Consider the following 22,579-nt stretch of genomic DNA (forward strand, 5'->3'; position numbering starts at 1 on the left):
ACAAATCAGTCCAGCAACATCCTCTACTGGATATCAATCTTCTGTACTTGGGGAAAAAAAGGAGGAAAAAACCCAAACCAAATAAATCTACCTGACATCTGAACAAAACCTTTTTTTTTTTGTTGTATGTAAAGCTTTCAAGATTTTTAAAATCTTGGCTAGGGATGCCTTCCACACTGAGACAGCCTAGAGGCAATAAACAGCATCAGCCCGAAGAGAAAGAATTGTCTGGTTTTTTGGAAGATGGATCACATAAGCTTTTCCTGTTTTAAATACCCCCACCTCTTCTCTCCATTGTAAAAATGACCACTTGTTTTAATTTCAAAATACTGGTAGGATGAAACTATATTTACCTGATAAATATGAATATTGTGTACCTTGTTCATTTGCTTATAACCAGTGTTTCCAACCTAAAAATACAGTAGACCTGTGGTATTTGCCCCCTTTCATATCAGTATGTTCTTCCAGAGGTGAGGATTTACAAAACTAGCAGATAATCAGGAACACTTCTGGCAGCTGCTCAGTTCCAGGCAAGATGTGCAGTCAGAAATCCACAACCACATCATGAGACTGCAAGCTAGAGAATTTTTTCTCAGCTAATAAATGCCCACAATTCATCAGAGGAACATACCTGAAAACTGCACTGCACATAATTAAAATATAAAATTTCACTATCATAATATTATCAAACTAAGTATGTGTTCCACTGTGCCAGACCACAGCAAACTGTGCAACTTGAAGACTAAATTCACCCCCAATTTTAAAAATCAATAGTGACAAAAGCCTTTTGGCAGTAAAATCTATTGTGTTGGATATGAAGAAAAAGCCTCACTACCAGAGAACTGCAAACAAAGTAATGCAATAGTTTACTAACGTGGTTCCAAAACTCATGAGTGTTAAAAAGGTAAGTATGAAACGAGGGGATGAGAAACAGAACAAGGAACCAGCCTGGAGAAATTCTTAAGTATCATGGAAATGATCTTCAAATGACAGCTACAAGTTGCCAGAAGACACTCTAAGGACTCCCAACACAAATGCTTCAAGAAAAACAGGTAAAAAATATTTAGAAACAAAAAGCTGTGTTTTCTACAAAAGGAAAGCTGTAAACAGATCTCATGAGGAATCCATCAAAAAGAAAACAAAAATTATCAGCATTACATTAAAAACAAAAAAAATCATAACCCAATGTGTCAAGCTCCCACTGGAACAATATAAAAGAATTTATGATGTTCCTTAAAGAAAAACTGCTGAGGTTTGGTAGGATGCTATTAAATTCCAAAATTACCAAGAGGGTTAGAAAGAAACACATTTTCAAATGTACCTATTATTTTTTATTAGACATCAGACATTTTTACATTTCCTAAATACACAAATGTAATGTTAGAGAGGCTTTTGCCCTGTGCTCAGACATCAACGGGCAGGAGAGTAGAACATGAATGAACACAGGAAATATATATATATATAGATAGATAGATAGATAGATAGATAGACAGATAAAACCCACTCCTCATCTCCATGGGGACACTGGAGGATGCTGTTACACACAGACCTGAGCTGGCTCTGTCATACAGAGCTCAGAAATTCAAAGTGCAGCACAGCAGGGTTTCAGAAGGGATGTGGTTCACACCTGGACAAGTGACTCCAGTGTCAGGGTGCAACAAGTCACTGCCATGGGGCAGAGCACTCTGGAATTGTTCAGTGTGCAAACACTCTGGGGCCTGGAAATTCACTCCCTAAATAACATTCCTCCTCCCCAGAGCTCGGGACACATGAATAGAGGCAAAGCTTGGCAGTGAATCCCTTGTACCTGCCATGCACAAAGAAGTTGCCTCTGTGTTTGAAGGAACACACGAGGCTGCATTTGAAAAAGCAAGTCACGTGAATGTAGAGAAAATCATCAGAACAGCCAAGGATTATTTGTAACTGCCAAGGCAGGACTACACCAGTTTTAGAGATTGTTTGTGCATTCACAGCTTTGTCAAACCAAGACAATTTAAATTGCCAGAGGTTAGTCTGTCAATCCTTGGAAACAGGTTTGTGATGCACTTGTGTTTTGTACTGTAGAACCAGCACTGAGGAACACTCTGGCTACCAGCAGCACTGTCTCTGCTCTACAAAGCAAGAGAGCTCACTTTTGTCATGATCAGTCCTGTCAATAAACTTGGGCACTTTCAACCACAAAAGGAAGAAAAGAAAATACCCCATCAGCATTTGAACAAACATTAACACAAAAGCAGGGCCAAGTTTATCACAACACACAACATTTCTTTACATGTCTTCCAGTACATGGCTTCACTAAGTATGATGTAAAACTCAATTTTAACAGAGTATGACCTTCAAGTTGAGATTTAAATTTGCAAAATCTGAAATAAATTCAATTTTATTTCTAATTATTAATCCAGAAGACTTCTTATAAGCAAAACAGGCAATGCTAAAATGCCATCTGAGATGCCTCAAACAATCAAAGACACTTTTTAACAGAGAAAACTAAAGTAAAGGGATGGCAGACACTGGCAGAAGCATAAACTAAAGGTCAAATCTGGAAGCTCACTTGTACTGGGTTTGCATGGCCAGGTTTTGGGGGGAGGGGGGACTACAGGGGTGCCTTCTGTGAGCAGCTGCCAGAAGCTTCCCCCGTGTCCTGAAGAGACAGTGCCAGGCAGGGCCAGGACAGAGTCACCACCAGCCAAGGCCGAGCCCAGCAGGGATGGTGGCAGTGACTCCTCTGGGGTAACACTGATAAAGGAGGGGAAAAACCCCTGTGAAACTGCAGCAGGGAAAGAGAAGTGAGACTGTGAGAGGAACAGCTCTGCAGACCCCGGGGCAGTGCAGCAGGAGGGGCTCCAGGCACAGGGGCTGAGGTGCAGCCCCTGGAGAGGCAGCTGTGCCCTGCAGCACATGGGGGTCCTGATGGATCAGAGACCCCCTGCAGCCCCTGGAGGACCCCTACTGGAGCAGGGGGTGCCCAAAGGAGGCTGTGACCCCATGGGAAGCCCATGCTGGAGCAGCTCCTTTCAGGACCTGTGGCCCCATGGAGAGAGGAGCCCACACTAGAACAGGTTTGCTGGCAGGACTTGGGACCCCATAGAAGGGACCCACTCTGGAGCAGCCTGTTCCTAAGGACTGACCCCATGGAAGGGACCCACTCTGGAGCAGCCTGTTCCTGAAGGACTGACTGCATCCCATGGGAGGGACCCCACACAGGAGCAGGGGAAGAGTGTGAGGAGTCCTCCCACTGAGGAGGAAGCAGCAGCAGAGACAAGATGGGATGAACTGACCACAGCCCCCATCCCACATCCCCCTGCACTGCTCAGGGGAGGAGGTAGAGAAAGTTGGGAGTAAAGGAGAGCCCAGGAAAAAGGGAGGGGTGAGGAGAAGGTGTTTTAAGATTCAGTTTTTATTTCTCATTATCCTATTCTGATTTGATTGGTAATAAACTGTGTCAGTACCTGGTGACTGATCTCTCCCTGTCCTTATCCCGACCCACAAATGTTTCACTGTGTTTTGTCTCCCCATCCAGCTGAGGAGGCAGTGACAGAGTGGCTTTGGTGAGCACCTGACACCCAGCCAGGGTCAAGCCCCCATCATTACAGGGTAACTAACTCATCCAACCTTTCTTACAGGCATGGCTGGTAGCCCTAACTGCTATTAAGCCATCATAACAGTCCCCATTAGCAAACTCTGTTTTCCAATACTTAAAAATTCTGACAAACTTCTGAAGAGTTCATGGAGAAAATTCCCTTTGACTGCTTCTCAATTCCTTTGGTCATGGTTCATCTAGAACATGCACTTCAATGGCAGGTGCAGAGCAATTTGTTGCCAGAGGTTTGATTTTTTTTCTCCCTGGTAAAAACACAGTGAAATCGAGCCAAAGGATTAACCTTCTAAAAACCTGACATTTGCACAAAAGTCCAGAAAATGACTGGCAGCAGAATCTTTAACAAGTCAGACAACAGAGGTAGAACCTTCACTGCCACCACAGGATCCTGAGTGGAGCAGGGAGAGGTTGCTGTGTTCCTCACATGTGTGGTGCTCCTTTTGGGACAACAGGGCAGGAAGACACAGGACTGGGAGCAGTTAGACAAGACAGGCAGAGGAGCTTAGAGCCACCAAAGAAAACCTCCAGAAACCAGCAGTTCTAAGTCCAAAACTCCAGTTGCCAAAGCAAATACTTATCAAAGTACTTTCTCATGCTCTGGTGAAGTATCTAATCCATCTGTAACCAGGAGGTTTCATCCAAAGAATCTGATGGATAAAAAACAGCTGAATTTTGGCACTAGAATTAGGTTCTACCCCTGCCTCAAGTGCTTAGTACTGCCTGCAAATACAGAAAATCCATTGTATATAATCACTCTCATGCAATAAGTTTATGAGTGCCCAACTTGCCATGTGGAGTTCGTGACCAGGAGTGCTCCTGGTTGCAACTGAAGACAATGAAGTCAAACTGAACACAAAGAATTAACCAGCACTTTTAATTTAATACTTAAAATTGAGACAATTAGGCTCCACTTCCTACTTACAAAAAAGAGGTTAATAATCCCCTTAAGTGCATTGTTGAGAAAGTTGTTATAGGGATAAGCTTCACAAAAAAACCTGCTTGGTTCTTAATTCCCACTGCAGAGGGGGGTTTAAATAGTGTGCAGCAAGTAAGCCTGAAGCAACCCACTGAAGAGTGGAGAAAAATTATTATGTAATTCTTCATTAATTAAGACTGTCCAGCCTACACACTGTGGAAATTAAAAATAACAGTAGTATGTGCATATGCATTATGCTGCATGACCACATGGGAGCCACTGTTAGACTGCTCAGGAACCTTCTTTATAGCATTTCCTAATCTTTGCATGTTTAATTTTACAGCCTTACTAATGTTTGAGTGTTTTCTGAGTTTTAGAAATATATTAATGCTATAAAAATGTAAACAGTATAATTTGTAAGTACTGAAAACGTCCTGTCTGCTTATACAGAAAAGAATCACCCATCATGAGGAAAAGGAAGAAAAACAGTTTTGTGGTTAAAGCACAGTCAAGACCACATATTTCTTACTCTCCCTGATCTTTCAACCTACCTGCCCTGTTACCACAAATGTGCAAAAGAAGCCCCAAAACCACCTTTACAAAAGAAATAGCACAGAATAGCTTATTTGATAATAATGGTACTGCACCTTAGGCAATAACAAAGATTTATCTACTTGCTTAAAATTTCTGCAAAAAGTAAAACAGTGTTTCTTAGAAAAGCAAGAAAGACTGTGAAAACCAGTAAGAAAAACAAGAATCAATAATAATTAATAAATGAGAAAAAAACCTACCAAAGCTAAAAGCTGCCATAAAAATATCAACACTGCTGAACACACAGGCTGAGTGTGTTACCAGAACCATCTCAGATTTGAAGGGCTCTGCTTTAGCAAGAGCAGCAGCCAAGTTTAGAACTGCTGTCAACACCACATGGGACAGCAAAGCCTGGGCTGCTGTTCCCTGCACTGAGTGTATTTCCCAGCAAAAACTTCCAGAGCAGGGGATGCAGCATTTGGCACAAGCTCAAAAAGCCCCTTTTTTGGTCATTTTAAAAATGGATGGCAAAGTGAAACTTAACAGAAAGTGGACATCAAAACACAGAAAGCAAATCAGTGAAGTTCATGACAAAAACTTCAAATTCAGACAAGCAGAAGTTAGAAAAATGCTTAAAGCAAGAAAAAACAAAGCTAGAATTGTCATTTTCTTAAAAATCCATACGTATACATTGATTGGACTGTTCAGGCAATGAAAACAAAGCTCCAGGGATTGGTAATCATCCTGGGAGCAGAAATATTTTTAAGTAACCCACTTATATGCCTAAATATCTAAATACTAAACCGTCCAACTTGCCACATAACCATCTTCTCTGATCACTAAAAATGTAAAATCTAACATTGGAAAACACATTTTGAATCAAAACATTTGTAAACTCTGCAACAAAATCCATTTTCAGCAGCAGCCCCATGAAAATTCCAATATACCCTATTTCACCTGATTTTAAGTTCCAACAACAGATATTCTGAAATAAAATATTATGGGCAAGGTTAACATTGGTCTTTCATCTATGTATGATACTCACTTTATATTCTTAGTCTACAGTAGCACTTTAGTTCTGTTACTAACATAAAATAATTTTAATTAAAAATAATTTGAAATAAGCAACTTATTTTTTGCTATTTGGTTATTAACATAAACCCATCTGGGTATTAAGATACCACTGAAAACCAGTGAACCAAATGCATCAAGGGCATGAAAAATCATAAATTGTACAAATGGAAAATGCACATAAACAAAAGAAAGGCAGCAAAGGAAAACTAGATGGCAGCACCTCCCTATTTTTCACAACTTCACAAGTACAAGATTCAAAACAAGACACAGAGGTAAAAATTTAATGCAATCTAATAATCAGTTTTAAAATTCTGAATTTTCTTATCTCTGAAGAACACAATAATGCAAGCAAACCCACCCCACCTGAGCTGCTCGGAATAGAAGAATCCAGAGCAAAATTTTTCTAAAATCAAATGAAGCTCCATCAAATTACAGCTCATCTCTTAAAAATCCTGTACCTTAGTGAATATCCTACAGCAGCTAAAATTTTGGCAACATTAATGATTTTTTAATATTCAGCTAAAATTAATGTCAACCAAAAAGTAGAAGGAAACTAAAATCACCAAGAGAAAACAGTTCAATTAAAATTATGCACATCTAAGTCCAACCAACGTTTGCTTTAAGTCTCCAAATCTTTATTTCATTAAACATGTTTTTTCAAAACAACCACATTATCACAGTACAGACTCGTACCTTTTAATGCATCAAAAGATGATTATAATATAATATTCATGGAAGATCAAGTATTCCCATGTAAACCCTTAGATACCAAGTTAAAAAGGACAAGGCCCTCATAGCTGCACCAATAAGACAAATTTATATTCACAATATGAAAAATATTTTTAATACATCTGAATATCTTGCAATATTTTTTCCCTAAACAAAACAAAACAAAACACTCAAGAAAAACTGCAGCTAGGAGCAGTTAATATTAGAGAACTGTAGGTTCATTTAGGTTGGGAAAGACCTCAAAGGTCATTGAGTTCAACCATTAATCTCCCCATTACAGTCCTATCCAATCTTTTACTTTGAACTAAATTAAAACTACTATAAGCTCCAGTTGCACCTATTCATGTTTTTCTTGAATATTTTAAAGAAACTAGAAAGACTGCGAATGTAAAAGATCATTAAAATATCAAGTACATCTTTCTATTGCAGGTGCTTCTCTCAATCACTGCTCTCTCTGGACTGTTCTGTCACCTTCAGATTCTGATCCTTGGGACTGAATCCCCTTCACTGCTCCTGCCTGTGCTGCAGACACTCTCCATCCTTTTGGGACACGTGTCCCTGCTCCAGCATCTTTGAGCTCAGCCTTAAGCTGATCACAGCTGAGACCTTCCCTACAAGGTACTTGCTTAACTCCATGTGCCAGTTTTCCAGAATTCCACCAGGAATTTAAACCACCAGATTTTATTCATGCTTTACACAGCAGTAATTGAGAGGAGCATAACTAAACATCTAATCAAAGATTATCCCACCTAAGAGTCAAGAAGAACCCAAATCTTCCTTTCAAAATGGATTTGCCTCTCTTCTCCCAAGAACCTAACATAAAACATTTGCCTCCATCCTCTACTCCTAAAAGCTGTAAAAAATGAGACAAAGGTATTACAGTCAGTAGAAGTCAAATACCAAATAACAAATCCAAGCACTCACAATGTAAGAAACATCAGATTTAAGCCAACATCAACTGTGTTCCTTGACTGCCCAACTGAAAGGCTCATCTTTTTATCATGCAAAGACTGGACTTCCCTGCACACCTGCAGAGAGAGCCCTGTGGGATGAACAGCAAGTTCTGTATCCTAATCACCCTGAACTTTTCTGTTTGGTACTGCAGTCCAAATACATCTTTTTTTAAAACTTGGGAAGGGCAGAGGGGTGGCTGTATCCATTCCCTACAAAACTAAATACTACAGGATACAGGTATTTGACTTCTGAACCTTCAACAAGGCAACAAGTAAGGACAAAGCCACTGATCTGTAAGGAAAGCCTTTACTTAAGCCCTTGTAGGAATTCCTCAGGGAAAACAAGACTACACTTTCCCTGTCTCAGGCAAAAACCAGACCACTCTTGCCCTGTTTCAGCAGCTTCCATTGTTCCTGGAGAAAGGTGGCTCCTTCCTCACACACTGTCCTAGACACCAGCCCAGCTGCTGAACCCAGAGGAACTGACAGGGGAAACCTGGTTCACTGCCCTCCAAAACATCCAGGAGAAGATCTAGCAAATGATGGCCCTGGGATATGGGAACAAAACCCTTGCAGTGCTGCCAGGCTGCAGAAGTGGCTCAGAACCTGAACAGCTCTGGGTGCACCGACCGAGGCAATCTCATTTAAGAACATCGCAAACATTGTCTTATTTCCCCTCCTCCCTTTTGGAGAATGGAGAAATTACTCAGTTCAGGGGGAGAGAATCAAAGAACTTTGAAATTTAGATGAACAGTTGGGCAATTTTTCAGACACTCTTTCTTCTGTTTTTAAAGAAAGCAATTCATAATCCATTTTATATTCTCCAGTTATCACTTTCAACACTTCTTAACGAGTTGCCAAAAGTAACTGTCAGCTTTTGCAATTTCTTTGGCATGTTATTTAATATCCTGTGTCTTACATCTAACTACTCTTTCTCCACACAACAATTATGTGAAGTGTATATACAAATTAACACTGAAAACAATCACTTAGCTGAGTAACTTGTGGCACTTGACACTGGCTAAGAAGTAGAACAATCCCAAGAAAAGCAACCATCGTAGTTATGAAACATGAAAGCCATGTCTTTTCCTCATACATTCTTCTTCTTCTCATACATTATCTTAATAAGATATTATTTCCTATACTCCTTAAGGCAGACAGCAGATTTCCACCTGTGTAGACTTTCTACATAGGTAAAAGCAGAGTAAAACACACAGAGACTAAGGCACAATACCAAGTTCTACACATTTAAATCACCCTGCATTTTAATCCAAATAAAGGTATCTTAAAATAGCTGAAGACATAGTAATAAATTTGAGCTTTGCACAGTAAAATAATGATCATTCCACTAACATCAGAGAGAAAGGTTAAAACTGCACAGCCTGCCATGTTCATCCATCTCACAAAATACTCTGCAGGACTCAGGCAATTAATGTTTATTTTCTGTCTCTCTTGATCTAATGGCACCAGAATTTTTCTGTGTTTCAGTCACAGTGACTCCTGAATATTACACTTTATAGACATAAAAACATAAGATGTTACTTCTGATTGATTTTAAACTTCTCCTGAAAATCTAAATTCACAGAATACAGCATTCTGACACATCAGAAATAGATTGTGAAAGAAAACAGCTTAATCATAAACTCACCTAAAAAATTATTTTTCAGTGCAAACAGTTTCCTGTGTTTTAGAACTTGATCCCTCTACTGATTAATTATAATGACTACTCAGACAAATAACTGACATTTCCAAAACCTGAGCATAATATTTGTCACCAGTGAACAATCTCTGGTTATAAACCATTCACCAAATCAAATAAAAGTCTCAGGTCTAGTTCTGATAAGATAAACCTTTAGAATTTAAACCTTTACAATCTGGTTCTAAAAGGCTGTCAATCACAATTTTTAAAGACTGCTCTAAGGTCAAACATATATAAAACATAAGCACTGTCACAATGAAAGAAGAGCCTGCAGATCACATGCAGAGTCAGGGAAGTTCAATGTGAATTTCCCAAGGACAAAAATAATAATAATTTCTTAACCCTGTTAATTACAACAAATACAGAAATGATCCAGTACAGTTTGGGCAGCTACCACAAAGATCTGTCAGAGGACATGAATCCTGACAAGCTACAGCCTCATTATTCTAATCCCACTACATGAAAATAATCAAACTTTTGCATCCTACAAGATATTTATCATTCATAAGGCCTTGCTGGTTTCCTCTATTCTCAACCACCTTATTATCACTAAGTAGGGGAAAGGAGGATCTATAATGCAGGGGGGTATTTATCTGGGCAGACCCTGCACAAGAACAATTACACCTGAACTCCTCCAGGTTTCAGCTGACTCTGCAAATACATGAACGTGCACTATCCTCATGGTTTTATTTTTACATAAATCCATCAAGTCAAATTACACTCTTTCTACAACCTCAACTGCCTCATATAGCTAGAGGACAGCTGCCTGAGGCCAATATGATCAGCATTTGCTGTGCACACATCTTAAGGCTGACTTGGGGATGCACTTGTCTCAGGACCCACTGCTAGAATGTGTGCCTGCAGGAACCACTAAAGAAGTGATTGTTCTTAGGCACAAAGAAAGCCCCAAACAACCAAAGACAGGCACACAAACTCAAAAGAAGAACTTGTCTGCAACTCTGTTGTCATGGAACTAGTGAAAAAAAAAATCTCTAGATGAACACAGGCTTCTCTCTGTATTTCTTCTTCCTGGAACACATTTCTCTTTGAAGGCTTCTACAAGTCTTCTAATCCTTCCAGATATCACAAATTTAAACATTAAATTACTGCCTTTTCTGCAAAAAGTTCTTTTACAAATTTCATCCAATCCTGCACTTACCTCTTTTCTGAGAGCACAAAGTTCTTCCAAGTGTTTCCATGTCTTTCCTGAGATACACTCCATTGAGCTACAGTCTTCCCTGTGACACTCATTTCTAAAACTTACACTGTAGTTGGCTACTCTGTGGTTTAGATTGTCTCTTGTTATTAACTTCCTTTCCATTCTCTGATTTTATTCTGGCTTCCTTCTCTTCTGAAAAGTTTATCATTGTTTTCAGTTTTTAATTAAACAATAATATTTGAGAACATAAATATGGTGTCATGCATAAAGCACACAATGGGTCAGTCATCAAACGTTAAATATTGGAAAATACCTGTTAAAGTTATTTGAAGCAACTTATAAAACAACTGAAAAATAATACAGGTACCCTCTTCATCTCCTTTCCTCAGAATTACTGATCATTTCTGCAAACACAGACCTTAGGCAAATACCTTAAACTCTGTATAAACAGCTGCCCTGTACTAAAATCCAAAAATGTTTGCCTCTACGTTCAGCTCTACCTCCAAATGGCCCAAAGCTAAACTGCCTCCTTAGAAACTCTTAAACCAATGAAGCCTTCAAAGTAATTTAAAATATAGTACACTTTCACCCTTGAAACTAAATCAGCCTGAGTTAAAATGAACACACTCCACTGAAGAGTTTGGGATAGCAAAGCACACTGTCCTGTCAATCCTTAGAAAAAAGGAAGAATATTCATGGCACAGACAAAACTTTCACTGTAGACAGATCAGACCCAGAGGTGAATCAAAGGAATCAAATCTTTGTTTTGAATAAAGTATATTTTAAAAAGTTAATTATTGCCAATCCTTGTATAGAATGTGCTTGGTTTTTTTCTTTTCTAATGTCCAGTGAAACCCAGTTATCCCAGGCAGCCAGTCAGCACAGTGGGATACCACAGTCCTTCTGATTAGAGCAGCAAGGGGCACTCACTAAACCAGTCCAAACCACCACTGAGCTTCCTACCCTCCAGTGACCTCAGTCTGAACAAGGTCTTGAGGGACTTTATAAAGTAGATTTTTTTCCTGAAATAAATAAAAATCCTCAGAAAATAAACTACATTTAAGTATTTCCTGTTTTCACAACACAAAAGGGACGAAGGCAAAGTTGCAACAATAAATGAGCTGATGATGTGCAGGACAGAGTAAAACACAATGCACCAGGGTGAAGTGAAACCAAGCCAGACATACCTGAGCTGTTGACAGGCGAAAAACAGGGCCAGTGGTGGGCACAGAAAGCCTGGGTGACAGGTTGGCAGGGCCCTGTCCCTGTGTCTGCACCTGAGCCTGCATCTGAGCCTGGGCTAGAGCCTGCTGGGGCACCATCACCAGCTGTCCCGCGTCCGTGCGCACCAGCACCATCCCTGGGAGCAAAGGAACAGGCATTGGAGGGCAGAAACACAAATAATGTGAAGAGTAACACACAAAGAACTGTGTGACTGCAGAATGCAGAATAAAATTAATGTATAGCATTGCACATTTTTCTCTATGTTGTGTTGGTTTTTTATTCACGCGTAACACGAGATTTAATTTCAAAGAAGAAAAGGAGATGCCACCAGCAGCCAAAAACTCATACCCAATTCAGTTTGGAATTCAAATAACTGCAGTTTATGGGTAGCAGTGATGAAAAAAGCAGTCACTTGAGTGTACAGGTGTACAGCAACTGTCAGCAGTCTAGTCAGGTCAGAATAAAATTAGAAAGAAATCCTCATTAAAAGTGAACTATACCAACAACGCAGCAGCTGAGAACAGAACTCAGTGTTTCACATACCAGGGACAATGAGCTGAGAGTTTCACTAAAACAACAGCTTATGGGGACATGTGCATGCAAACATTAGATCAGACACATTTCTGAGTATACTGTATTTGAGATTTACTTAAACATTGAGCATTAACAGATGATTTGGTGCCCACCCCGCCATCCCCACCATTTTGGGAGGCACTACCTGTGGTTCAGACATCAGGAACAAACAGTTCCCTCTCAGTGCCTGAGAACCAACCACCCCTCAGCACACAACGATACAAGTGCAGCAATTTTAGAAAAACAGCAATGGAATTGTTTTAAAATTAACAATTTCTGGAAGTAAATGATAATTTTTTCAGATTATTTTCTTGTAAAAGACCTCACAAATAGAGGCCTTCTACACAACACAGCCACTGCCATTAAGTTGTGTCCTAAGTTTTCTGGTCAGCAGGTCAGTAAAGGGGAGACAATGGCTAAGTTGGTCCCTGGATCACCTGGAGTTTGACAGTTATTCAAGGTCACTGCAAAGCATGTAATGATCTTCCTCTAGCTCACTCAGAACTAAAAACCAGTTACCAGACAGAGCATTTAAAAGGAAATGCCAATTTAGCTCCAGAATATATTTTAATAATTTAACCTAGATAGGATACAACGGGTCAAATAAACAGAAAAAACATCTTATTTGCAACAACTAGAGAACTAAAAAAAATAAGAACCCTTCTATTCTGCTGTTAACCATCAGTAGACATTGTTTCCACAATTTATTTCCATGTGAAAATTGCTTCATATATGTTTTTTAGCTTTTCAAAAGAAAATGAAGAAGGTCCCCATCCAAAGGACACAGTCTGCAACTAACTGTGATGGCAAAGTAATTCAAACAGTAGTGTAACAAATGTCAGAACTCTATACCAAGAAAGTCTTTCTTTCAGTTTCTGACACAGAAAACCAAATCCCAGTCGTGGGATGAACATGTGAGTGAACTGCAGCACCAGTAAAACCCTCCCTCACACAGTCTTAGGTGCTCCCTGCCAGCCTTCACTGCTACAAACACGCAAATTTCTGCCACTACAAACTAAAGATTCACGGAAATCAAGGTTTAAGGTAACAGGCAGACCACATCCAAAATCCAAATCCACAATCTTAACTCCCTTCCAAAGCAAAGAGTAATTAGAAAAAAAAAAGGTTGAAAGAAACCCCTTAAAAACTCTTTTAAAAGGTAACCTTTAAGGTCCATTAGCCATTTAAGCATCAACTTCACAGTTTACATCTGTAGAAAATTCTGCAAACAGATGATGTGTTTGGTATATGCCATTCCTAAAACATCTGGACACTCAAATGTGATGGCCAAAGAGGTTATCACTTCTCTGAGTATGTTGTAAACCTGAATAAAAAAATCCTCATAGGATATTCCGACCACATATTAAAAAATTCACATTTGCACTACACAGATTCACAGGTGTGTTGTTAATTTATCTTCCCATTTTCTAAACCTAATTCTCAATAGAGAAAAATTGAACGGAAAGGACAAATTAAATGCAGCACATGCCACACAATCTCAATTAAAGTTGTAGACATAATTACTACCACAGATGCATAAATGTTCATGTATTAACATTATGTTTAATTCAGTTTGGAGGACTACAAATTCCTTTTGCTGAGTAGTATGTACATTAGAGTCTGGTTACATTATGAGACTAATTTTACCTTCCCATCAGCCATTTAAAGATGAAATACACAACTTATGAGTATTATACACCAGAAAAATCTATTCTCAAGAACTGATTCTAAATTCCTGCTTTATGCAGAAGTTTGCAATATGGAAGTTTCAGATTAATTATAAACGATCCACCAGTTTAAAAACTCAAAAATACCACTGTATTTTCTGAGTAACTTCACTTTAGAATATACTATCTTCATGTTCTTGCAAATGTAATGGATTTCCAACTATCTTGAAATGAAAACTCGAATTATAACTTTCCAGAGTATTATTTACATAACATATAGTTACATTTACTAAACCCTGGATTAGACTGGTTTCAAAGGCTCCCTTATCCCTCTTCTGTGTGAAAGTAAGTAACAGATCAAAGTATTGCTACAATGAACTTCAGAAACTGTGTGCAAAGTTACAGTGCACATTATCACGTGCACATGGTAATTTTCGAGAGACTGACAACTGGGAGTCAAGTCTGAAGAGCAACTTATGTGTTTCAAGTCAGTTGGGTCTTCATGAAACCACCGAGCTTGGTATGTTTGGAGCATCAGAATCTGGAGGAGCTTTCATAAACTATGGTCAAATACACAACTACTACCGAGTCAACCTAGAAGCAAGCTTCTAGACCATCACACTGTTGCTCTACTTAGCTAATAAGTATCAAATATTTTAAGAAACAAGATGAAAGAAGTAAGTTATTTCAGACAGTGACATTAACAGGAAAAACAAATTAGTTCAAATGTTAAATCAACTGCTAAGTCAAGAAGACACGAAGATACCCAAGTCTTTGCAACATGAAAGTCTAAACAGGGGACCATAGAAATCCTTAGATGAAACAATACAGAGTTAGATCAAGAATCACTGGGATGAAGGGATGCTGGTTTGGTTAGTCAGCGACCTTGCTGAACTTACATTTTTAGTAACGAAAGTTAAGAAATTTAGAGCAGCACAAACAGGACATAAGAGTTGGAAATTAAATATGGTGGTGTGAAGACTGCCCTGACACAGCAGACAGTGACACCACCGCAATTACTGACATTAAAAATTCTACGTTGCACAGATTTGCCTGTATCCCGCCACTTGATTTGCAGCAGAAGACATGCTTTCCAACAGGAAAACTTTCCAAGACTATCAAGTGTAAAGCAGAAAATAAAGTCCTTCCAAACATATATAAAGTTCTTCTTAGCTAACACCCCAGCTTTATCGCCGGTACCACCTCGGGGTAACTCACCGTGACCGCCGCTGACCCCAGGACACTCGGGTAACTCACCCACAACAGCTGCAATGACCGTGCACGAGCCGCACCAATGACACCCTAATTAGCGGCAGCCAGTGGTGGTGGCTCTTCTCCGGTTTCCAGCTCGTCGAGCAGCGGGAGGGTGACAACTTCAGGGTGAGAAAAGCCCTGGGGCCAAGAAGGTGAGACAGCGCGGGGAGCGCGGCGCTCACTTACCGGGCGGGATGGTGAAGCCGGGCGGCAGCTGGATGGTGGTTTGCGGGGGGGGCCGCACGATCAGCTGCGGGGCCACGATGCGGGGAGGGGCAGCGCCCAGCGCGGGCCGCGGGGACACGGGCTGCGGGGCGGCGGGCAGGACGGCGGCAGCGCCCGGCTTGGCGGGCACCGCGGGCTTGGGCGCGGCGGGGGCCGGCGCGGCGGGCGCGGGGCTGGCGGAGGCGGCGGGCGCGGGGAGCGCTCCGGCCGGGGGCGGCGGCGGGGCGGCCCCGCTGGCGGGCGGCCCCGCGGCCGGGCGGGCCCCCGCGCCCTCCTCGGTGGGCGCCGCCTCGCCGGGGCGCGGCGCGGGGGCAGCGGCGGCGCCCTCGGCCGCTCCCCCCGCCCCGCCGCCCCCCGCCGGGGCCCCGCCGCCCGCCGCGGGCCCGGGCGCGCTGTCGGCGGCCGGCGGGCTGGGGCCGGGGCCGGGGCTCCCCGCGTCCCGCCCGGCGCCGGCGGCCACATGGTTGTTGACAGGCGGGGCAGGGGCGGCGGGCGGCGGCGGGGCGGGCGCGGCGGGGCTGCCGCCGGCGGGCGCCGCTCCATGTGATTGCTGCACACTACTACTGTTTACACTCGCTGCCCGCCCCGCCGCCGCCAGCGCCGCCGGCGGGGACGGGGCCGGCAGCGGCCCCGCGGCGGGGGCTCGGCTGCCCGCGGTGCCGGGGCGCCCCGCCGCCTCCCCTGGGCCGGGCGCGGGAGGGGACGCGGGGCGGCCGTGCTGCTGCTGCCGGCCGGGGCTGCTGCCCCCCGCCAGGCTCCCCTGCTGCTGCGGCGGCGGCTGGGACGGGGCGGAGGTCCTGGGCGGGGGCGGCTCGGCGGGGCCGCGGCCGCCCGCCAGCTGCGATTCCAGGGATCCCACCAGGTCGCTGAGCGCCTTCTCGTCCACCTCCTCGGAGAAGAGCAGCATCTCTTCCAGGGGGTCCGACGCGCCCGCCGCCATCTTGCGCTGAGCTGGGAGCCGGCGCCGCACCGCGCACGCGCGGGGCTCTGCTGCGCGCGGGGCATCATGGGAGGGGCGGGGCGGAGGCACCGCCCCGGGGAGGGACCGGGAACAGCCGGAGACGGGCTGGGAACAGCCAGGGACAGACTGGAAACACCGGGAACGGCCAGAGTTGGAGCGGGAACAGCCAGAGACGGGCTGGGAACAGCCAGGGACAGACTGGAAACACCGGGAACAGCCAGAGGTGGAGCGGGAACAGCCGGAGACGGGCTGGGAACACCGGGAACGGCCAGGGATAGACTGGAAACACCGGGAACGGCCAGAGACGGGCTGGGAACAGCCAGGGATAGACTGGAAACACCGGAACAGCCAGAGTTGGAGCGGGAACAGCCGGAGACCGCTCGGGAACACCCGGGACCGCCTGAGTGTCTATCTCTGTGTCCCCCCGAGGGACTGACCGGGACCGCCTCAGACACCGCCCGTGTCCGCCCGTGTGCCATCCCCGGACCCCGGCGGGCGAGGCAGAGGCTGCGGTGCCGCTGGAGAAGCCGCGGGCAGCATCGTGTGCCGGGCGCTGCCGCAGGGTGTGGGATGTGGAGCAGCCCCTGCCCGCCGGTATCCGCAGGGACCCCGCGGGCAGGGCCCAGCCCGGTGCCGTCCCCGTGCCCTTCACCCCCGCTCCGCCCCGGTCCGGCCCGCCCGGGGGAACCGACGGACCCGCCCGGGCTGCCCCGCACCGGCCCCTGGGCGGGAGCTGCGCCGCGGGAGCTGCCCCGGGCCCTCCGCCCCAGGGCTGCCCCGCTCCGTGTGCGCTGCGGGCTGTGCGTGTCCGAACCCACTGCTCTCCCGTACCACGGCGGCTGCGGGGATACGATTGCCTAGCGGGGACGCTGTTGGAAGACGACGACTTGTAAACCAAAAATAAGACTCTCTGCATCACCACAGCAGCTGCTGCGGTGTGCTGATCCCGCAGCATCCCCGCGGGAGATGTGAGGTAGTTCATTTTGTTACTAACACTTTGGCCATCGCGCTCCTGTGTGCCCTTTTCCCATCGACACTTCCTCTCGCACTCGGAAATACCATTTAAGAGAAAGACGGTGGTCCTAAATCATCATTTTTATAACTAATGACAGGGCAGTGTCTTTGATGGGACCCTCCAAATAAAAAGTTTCCCCCTATGATGGGGAATCCTCACAGATTTATGCTCCAGGCAGCAGACAGAGATTGGATTGCAGCTCTGTCCCTGCTGCCCTACAATAGCAGGTGGGACTGTAACTGAGCTGTGCTTGAGCTGCTGCTCTGTGGTCTGAAACAGTGAATCACACTTCATTTTCTGATTTTTCAGGATTTCCCAGAAAACCGAGACAGGTGTCTCAGTGAATAACCCCCCTTCGATTGCTCACTGCGCTGGTGGGAGCAAGTGAAGGGCTCTCAGTGCACTCCGCTCCTCTCCAGTCCCAACTCCATCTGTTCATACCCTGTACAACCCTCCATAGTCACCACACTCAACTGCTCTGTTACCTTCTCTTTCCTCTCAATGAAGGTCACATTTTTATTCAGGATAGTTTTTCCTGATTGTCCTTTAGGAGCAGGTTTGTGATGAATCAAAATAAACCGCTCTTAAAACGCATTAAAAATGGGTTGCACCAGTTTAATTAGGATAAGTTTAAATGTCTCTTGAAACTAAACCAGTGCATATTTCTTCAATAAAGTGGCCAGTAAAATACTGAAAGCCCAAAGGTGTGGTCAGGATGTATGAGCAGGAGATGGTGCAGTAAGTGAATGGGAAAGCACAGCAGTGGTTATGAAAGGCAGCATTAAATGTACACAAGAGGTCTATAAATCAAAAATTTGCTTAGCAAATGAGTATTGCTTTTGTGGAGTGTTACAGCTGAATTAAATTTGGATTTTTAACGAATGTTTCTACCTGGAAATTTAATTAAAACATAGTAGATGCTGTGACTCAATTTGTTATTGCACAAATAGAAAGAACAATAAACTTGGGTTGGGAAAAATATCAATCTATCCAATCTATGTTATGAGTCACACATTTTATTGATTTTATCAGAGAACATTTCATTAATCCCTCAGTTGCCCTGATCCTGGACTTCATTTGCATACCACCATCTCCAGAGTTTTCATAAGAGAATGAAAAGTTAGACATGTGATTCTGCAATTAGTACTGACTATGAAACAAATTTTAATGTCCATTTTTCTGTGGCATTAAACTGGGTGTGTCCATAAAAACCACCCTGGAGGAAACTTTATTGCTTTGTAACTTCAGAAGATAAAAGTCACATTCCCACTGGAAGGAGAAAATGGCAAGTATTAAAATTTTAACAGGTATTTGTGGGTGGTAAATCTATAAAACATTTATTAGTATTTCTTCCCACTCACCTCTTCTAAATTGAGCCATTTTATTTATATATATATATAAATATAAACACACAGAGTAAGAAAGTATAATAGAATGTTTCATTTAATAAAACACGATGTACAGTGACTCACACTGGACTGCTTTCAAGTCAAGAGGTGAGGACATACCTAAGAATGTCTATAAACTTGCTGCTGAAAGTGGTTTTGGGCTTGGGCTTTTACATAGAGAACGAGACTTCTAGTAAAGCACAGAATCTCTGTGAACTTTTTTATTCATTCTTCTGCTATAAAATTACTTTTCAAATATTCACATGTGTTTCATCACAGAAAACATTTCTGAACATATTTATTGCTCTTTCATTTTTAGGAATTATATATGTAAAGAATATAAAAAAAAAAAAATCAAAGATAAAGAATAGTCTTTAGGGAAGTTAACTTCCAACCATGGTTTTAAAATTGCCTGTGAAAGAAAATCCACCACAGAACTTGCTGAGCTGCTCTTCATCTCTCTACACTGCTAAACCCTGTGTCCTGTTTCCAGCCCAGGTTTGTCACCAATAACTCAGTACACAATAGGATCCCTCTGCCATGTTCAGCTGCACAGTGATAACAGGTCACAAACAGCTTCTTGTCTTCTAAAGAAGTGAAAGTGCTTAGAAAGGAGCACTATTTTCCTGGTTCTGTGTTTCTTTAAAATACACACTTTCAGTGCCTTCAATATGCAATTCAACTACCTTAACTTTAACTTTAGCATCAAGATGGTACCTACCAGGTTCAAATCAGATTTTGAGATTACTTCTTAAAATGAACTTACAGAACTCTTTACCTCTATTATTGAAATTTACTTTACACTATAAAAATATTTCTTTAACTGCTGATTTTAAGTATGACTTGGAAATGATAAATTCCCAACATTGGAGAGCACAAAAATGACTAGAAAACAAGCAGCTGCCCTAGGAATAGCTTAGAACTGTTTAGGTTGAAAAAGACCTTTGAGATTCCCCCAGCACTGCCAAGGTCACCACAAACCCATGTTCCCAAGTGCCACATCCACACATCTTTAAATCCCTCCAGGGATGGGGACTCCACCGCTGCCCTGGGCATCCTGTTCCAGCACCTGACCACCCTTTCTGTGAAGAATTTTTTCCTATTTTCCAACCTGACCCTCCCCTGGCACAGCTTGAGGCCAATTCCCTCTTGTCCTGTCCCTTGTTCCCTGGGAGCAGAGCCCATGTCCCACCTGGCTCCCCCCTCCTATCAGGGAGTTGTGAGAGTGAGAAGGTCCCCCCTGAGCCTCTTTTTCTCCAGCCTGAGCCCCCCCAGCTCCCTCAGCCCCTCCTCATAAGATTTCTGCTGTAGACCCTTCACCAAACCCAGGTCAACTGCTTGGAAGGCAGAATATGTTTAAATTCAGTTTCATGTATCTCAGTTGCAAAGGAATTTCATTTTTATATATGACTTGTAGAAATTTTGGAGCTCTTCAAGTTAGTTGTAAATACTTCTCTACTCACCTAGACAGGACTTGATGGAGAGGCTCAGGAATATTTGACATCAAGAAGGCTACAATTTAACCCTTAAGCTTTTCAAGGGGGTTGTTTTCTATTCCTAATTTTATTTTTTTTTTAATTCATTCTGGCCAACTTCTCTCTTTCAGAAACTTGCAAGTTGTTTCAGAAAAGAGCATCCAGCCTGTTCAGCCTCCAGAGGAGACACTGGAAGGGGACCCCATCCATGTCTGTCAGTGTGTGCAGGGAGGGGGCAGAGGATGGAGCAGTCTCTGCTTGGGGGGGCCCAGCAATGGCACAGGAGGAACGGGCAGGAACTGATGCCCAGGAAGGTCCAGCTGGACATGAGGAAGAACTTCTTTGCTGGGCAGTGACCCAGCCCTGAACAGAGACCAGGGAGGGTGTGGAGTCTCCTCACTGGGGATATTCCGGAACCATCTGGACACAATCCTGTGCTGTGTGCTCTGGGATGACCCTGCTGGACCAGATGCCCCACTGTGGTCCCTTCCAATCTGATCAACTCTGTGATTCTGTGAAAAATAAACTCTGACAGTTTTCCACTTGAATTCTCTCCTGAAATGCTCATTTACTGTGTCCTGAGCTCAAAGAAATGTCTATTTCTGTTTCCTGTTCCAACCACACGAGCTTGGAACCCTAATTCTATAAATGGGAGTCTTCAACTCCAGTTTTGAGAGGCAGATGAGGGAGGACTTAGGAAGTTGTTCACCAGAAGCAAAGCCACGTGACTCTTTGGGGCAAATGGTTGTATTTCAAGGTATTCCTCTTCCCCTTCTCTGGGCTGTCACGTCAGAACCACCCTTCCTTCCTCCCTTCCCCTCCTGCTGTCCCCTCCCTCCAGGAGCCAGGGCTGCCCTGTGACCTCCCCCACCCACATCTGAAGCAGATACATCTCCCTCTGTGAGGAGGCAGGAAAATCAGAGCTGATCCTCCAGACTCTTTCCAGGCTCTCCACCTCCTCCAGCAGATGTCATTTTGCCCTGCTTCAGAAGCAGCCACACCAGCCTCTTTCCTTGTAACAGAATATCGGTGTCTTTGTTACTTTTCTAAAGAGTAGCTTTACTTGAGCTAAGTTACAAATGCAAATTGTCTGCAGTGGTCTCCCATGGACTTGATATGGTTTATCAGTCATTAACTGCAGAACTTTGCTACAAAGTCTTTGAAGTAGTCCAGGACATGCTGGAAGTGATTACAGAAAATCTCCCTGGGCACTCAAATCCTCCATGGCTTTACAGTCAGTTCAACTTGGGCACAAAGTTCCCAGGACTCTATTCTGGCTCCCATTTAGAAACACACAGGCCCTTTCTGGAAAAATCTGGCTTGTTATTGCATTTCAAAGCCCTATTCTGAACAAAATACTTGCTGAATCTTTGCAACATATTAATGTCCAGTAGCTGCAACAAAAGCTACTAAGTCCCCCTTCCAGAGATTGGTCTCTGTTGTGTTGTTTTCCAGGCTGTAAATACAAAAGGGGGGCCTGTACCATGTTTTAACGGGAAAAGCTTCCAGCAGAAGCCTTATTTGTGATTTTTATTTAAGATGTACAAATTGAGTGCAATCTCAAAATCATGATTTTGTGTGTTTGTGTGTGTGTTTACCTGTACTAAGAGAGTATTTTTTCAGGATGAATTCCACTCTTTGGTCGAGATTTCATCCACAGTTGTGTTACTGTTGGCTGGCAAGATCTGACTCTCTTAACACCATCAGCAGAGTAAAATGGGATCCCTGTGGAACACAAATCCGTGTTATCCCCACCTACACTCCTGCAATTCTCCACACGGCTGCGTCCTGAACTTGTACAAACCGCTTCTAAAATCACCGGGATTTGCCATTCCAGGCGGCTCGGGCCCCTCGGACACCAAACCTGCCGGTGCTCACGGGAGGGGGCCGGGGGCAGAGCCGGGCCGGGCAGAGCCGGTCGGTGCCCCTCATCCCGGCCCCGCCGCCCCGCCGCCCCCCGCTCCGCCGGTCCGGTCCGGTCCGGTCCGGTCCGCCCGGTGCCGCCCAGCCCGTCCCCGCCGCTCCGTCCGTGCCTCTCCCGCTCGGCCCCAATGGCCGCCCCGCCCGGCGCGGCCCCGCCCGGCGCTCTCGCGAGAAGTGCGCGGTCCCGGCATGCCCCCGGCGGGCCGGGCGGGGGG

General features: G+C 44.1%; 2 protein-coding genes across 5 annotated transcripts in view; one reads left to right on the forward strand and one right to left on the reverse strand.

The window, feature by feature from the left end:
- Window positions 1-16,567, reverse strand: part of LOC127479182 (transcription initiation factor TFIID subunit 4-like) — a 145,463-nt gene extending 128,896 nt beyond the window's left edge. Inside the window, exons 1-2 of the mRNA XM_051805811.1 lie at window positions 15,564-16,567; window positions 11,847-12,019 (exon numbers count right to left, since the gene is read on the reverse strand). Coding sequence (XP_051661771.1) covers window positions 11,847-12,019; window positions 15,564-16,542 — 1,152 coding nt within the window. The 5' untranslated portion in view covers window positions 16,543-16,567. The remainder of the gene's footprint in view (window positions 1-11,846; window positions 12,020-15,563) is intronic.
- Window positions 16,568-16,571: 4 nt separating this feature from the next.
- On the forward strand, window positions 16,572-20,989 carry LOC127479191 (translation initiation factor IF-2-like). 4 transcript variants are annotated; one of them, XM_051805828.1, is made up of 2 exons: window positions 16,572-16,786; window positions 16,868-18,559. In XM_051805828.1, exons 1-2 carry the CDS (start codon window positions 16,609-16,611, stop codon window positions 17,422-17,424), a joined length of 735 nt encoding a protein of 244 aa, XP_051661788.1. In that variant the 5' UTR covers window positions 16,572-16,608; the 3' UTR covers window positions 17,425-18,559. The 4 variants fall into 4 exon arrangements, 3 of the variants coding, with proteins under 3 accessions (XP_051661788.1, XP_051661786.1, XP_051661785.1); XM_051805826.1 differs by adding an exon at window positions 20,573-20,989 and having other exon boundaries at window positions 16,581-17,536; XM_051805825.1 differs by having other exon boundaries at window positions 16,581-17,536; window positions 17,888-18,559.
- Window positions 20,990-22,579: the final 1,590 nt, after the last annotated feature.

This window comes from Manacus candei, unplaced genomic scaffold, assembly GCF_025592945.1.
Source record: "Manacus candei isolate 608988 ecotype Guabito, Panama unplaced genomic scaffold, ASM2559294v1 h1tg000065l, whole genome shotgun sequence".
Lineage (NCBI taxonomy): Eukaryota > Metazoa > Chordata > Aves > Passeriformes > Pipridae > Manacus > Manacus candei.

Bases quoted from the DNA above. Each gene is read 5' to 3' on its own strand.
- LOC127479191 (XM_051805826.1), top strand. From the start codon at position 16,609: ATGGGAGGGGCGGGGCGGAGGCACCGCCCCGGGGAGGGACCGGGAACA.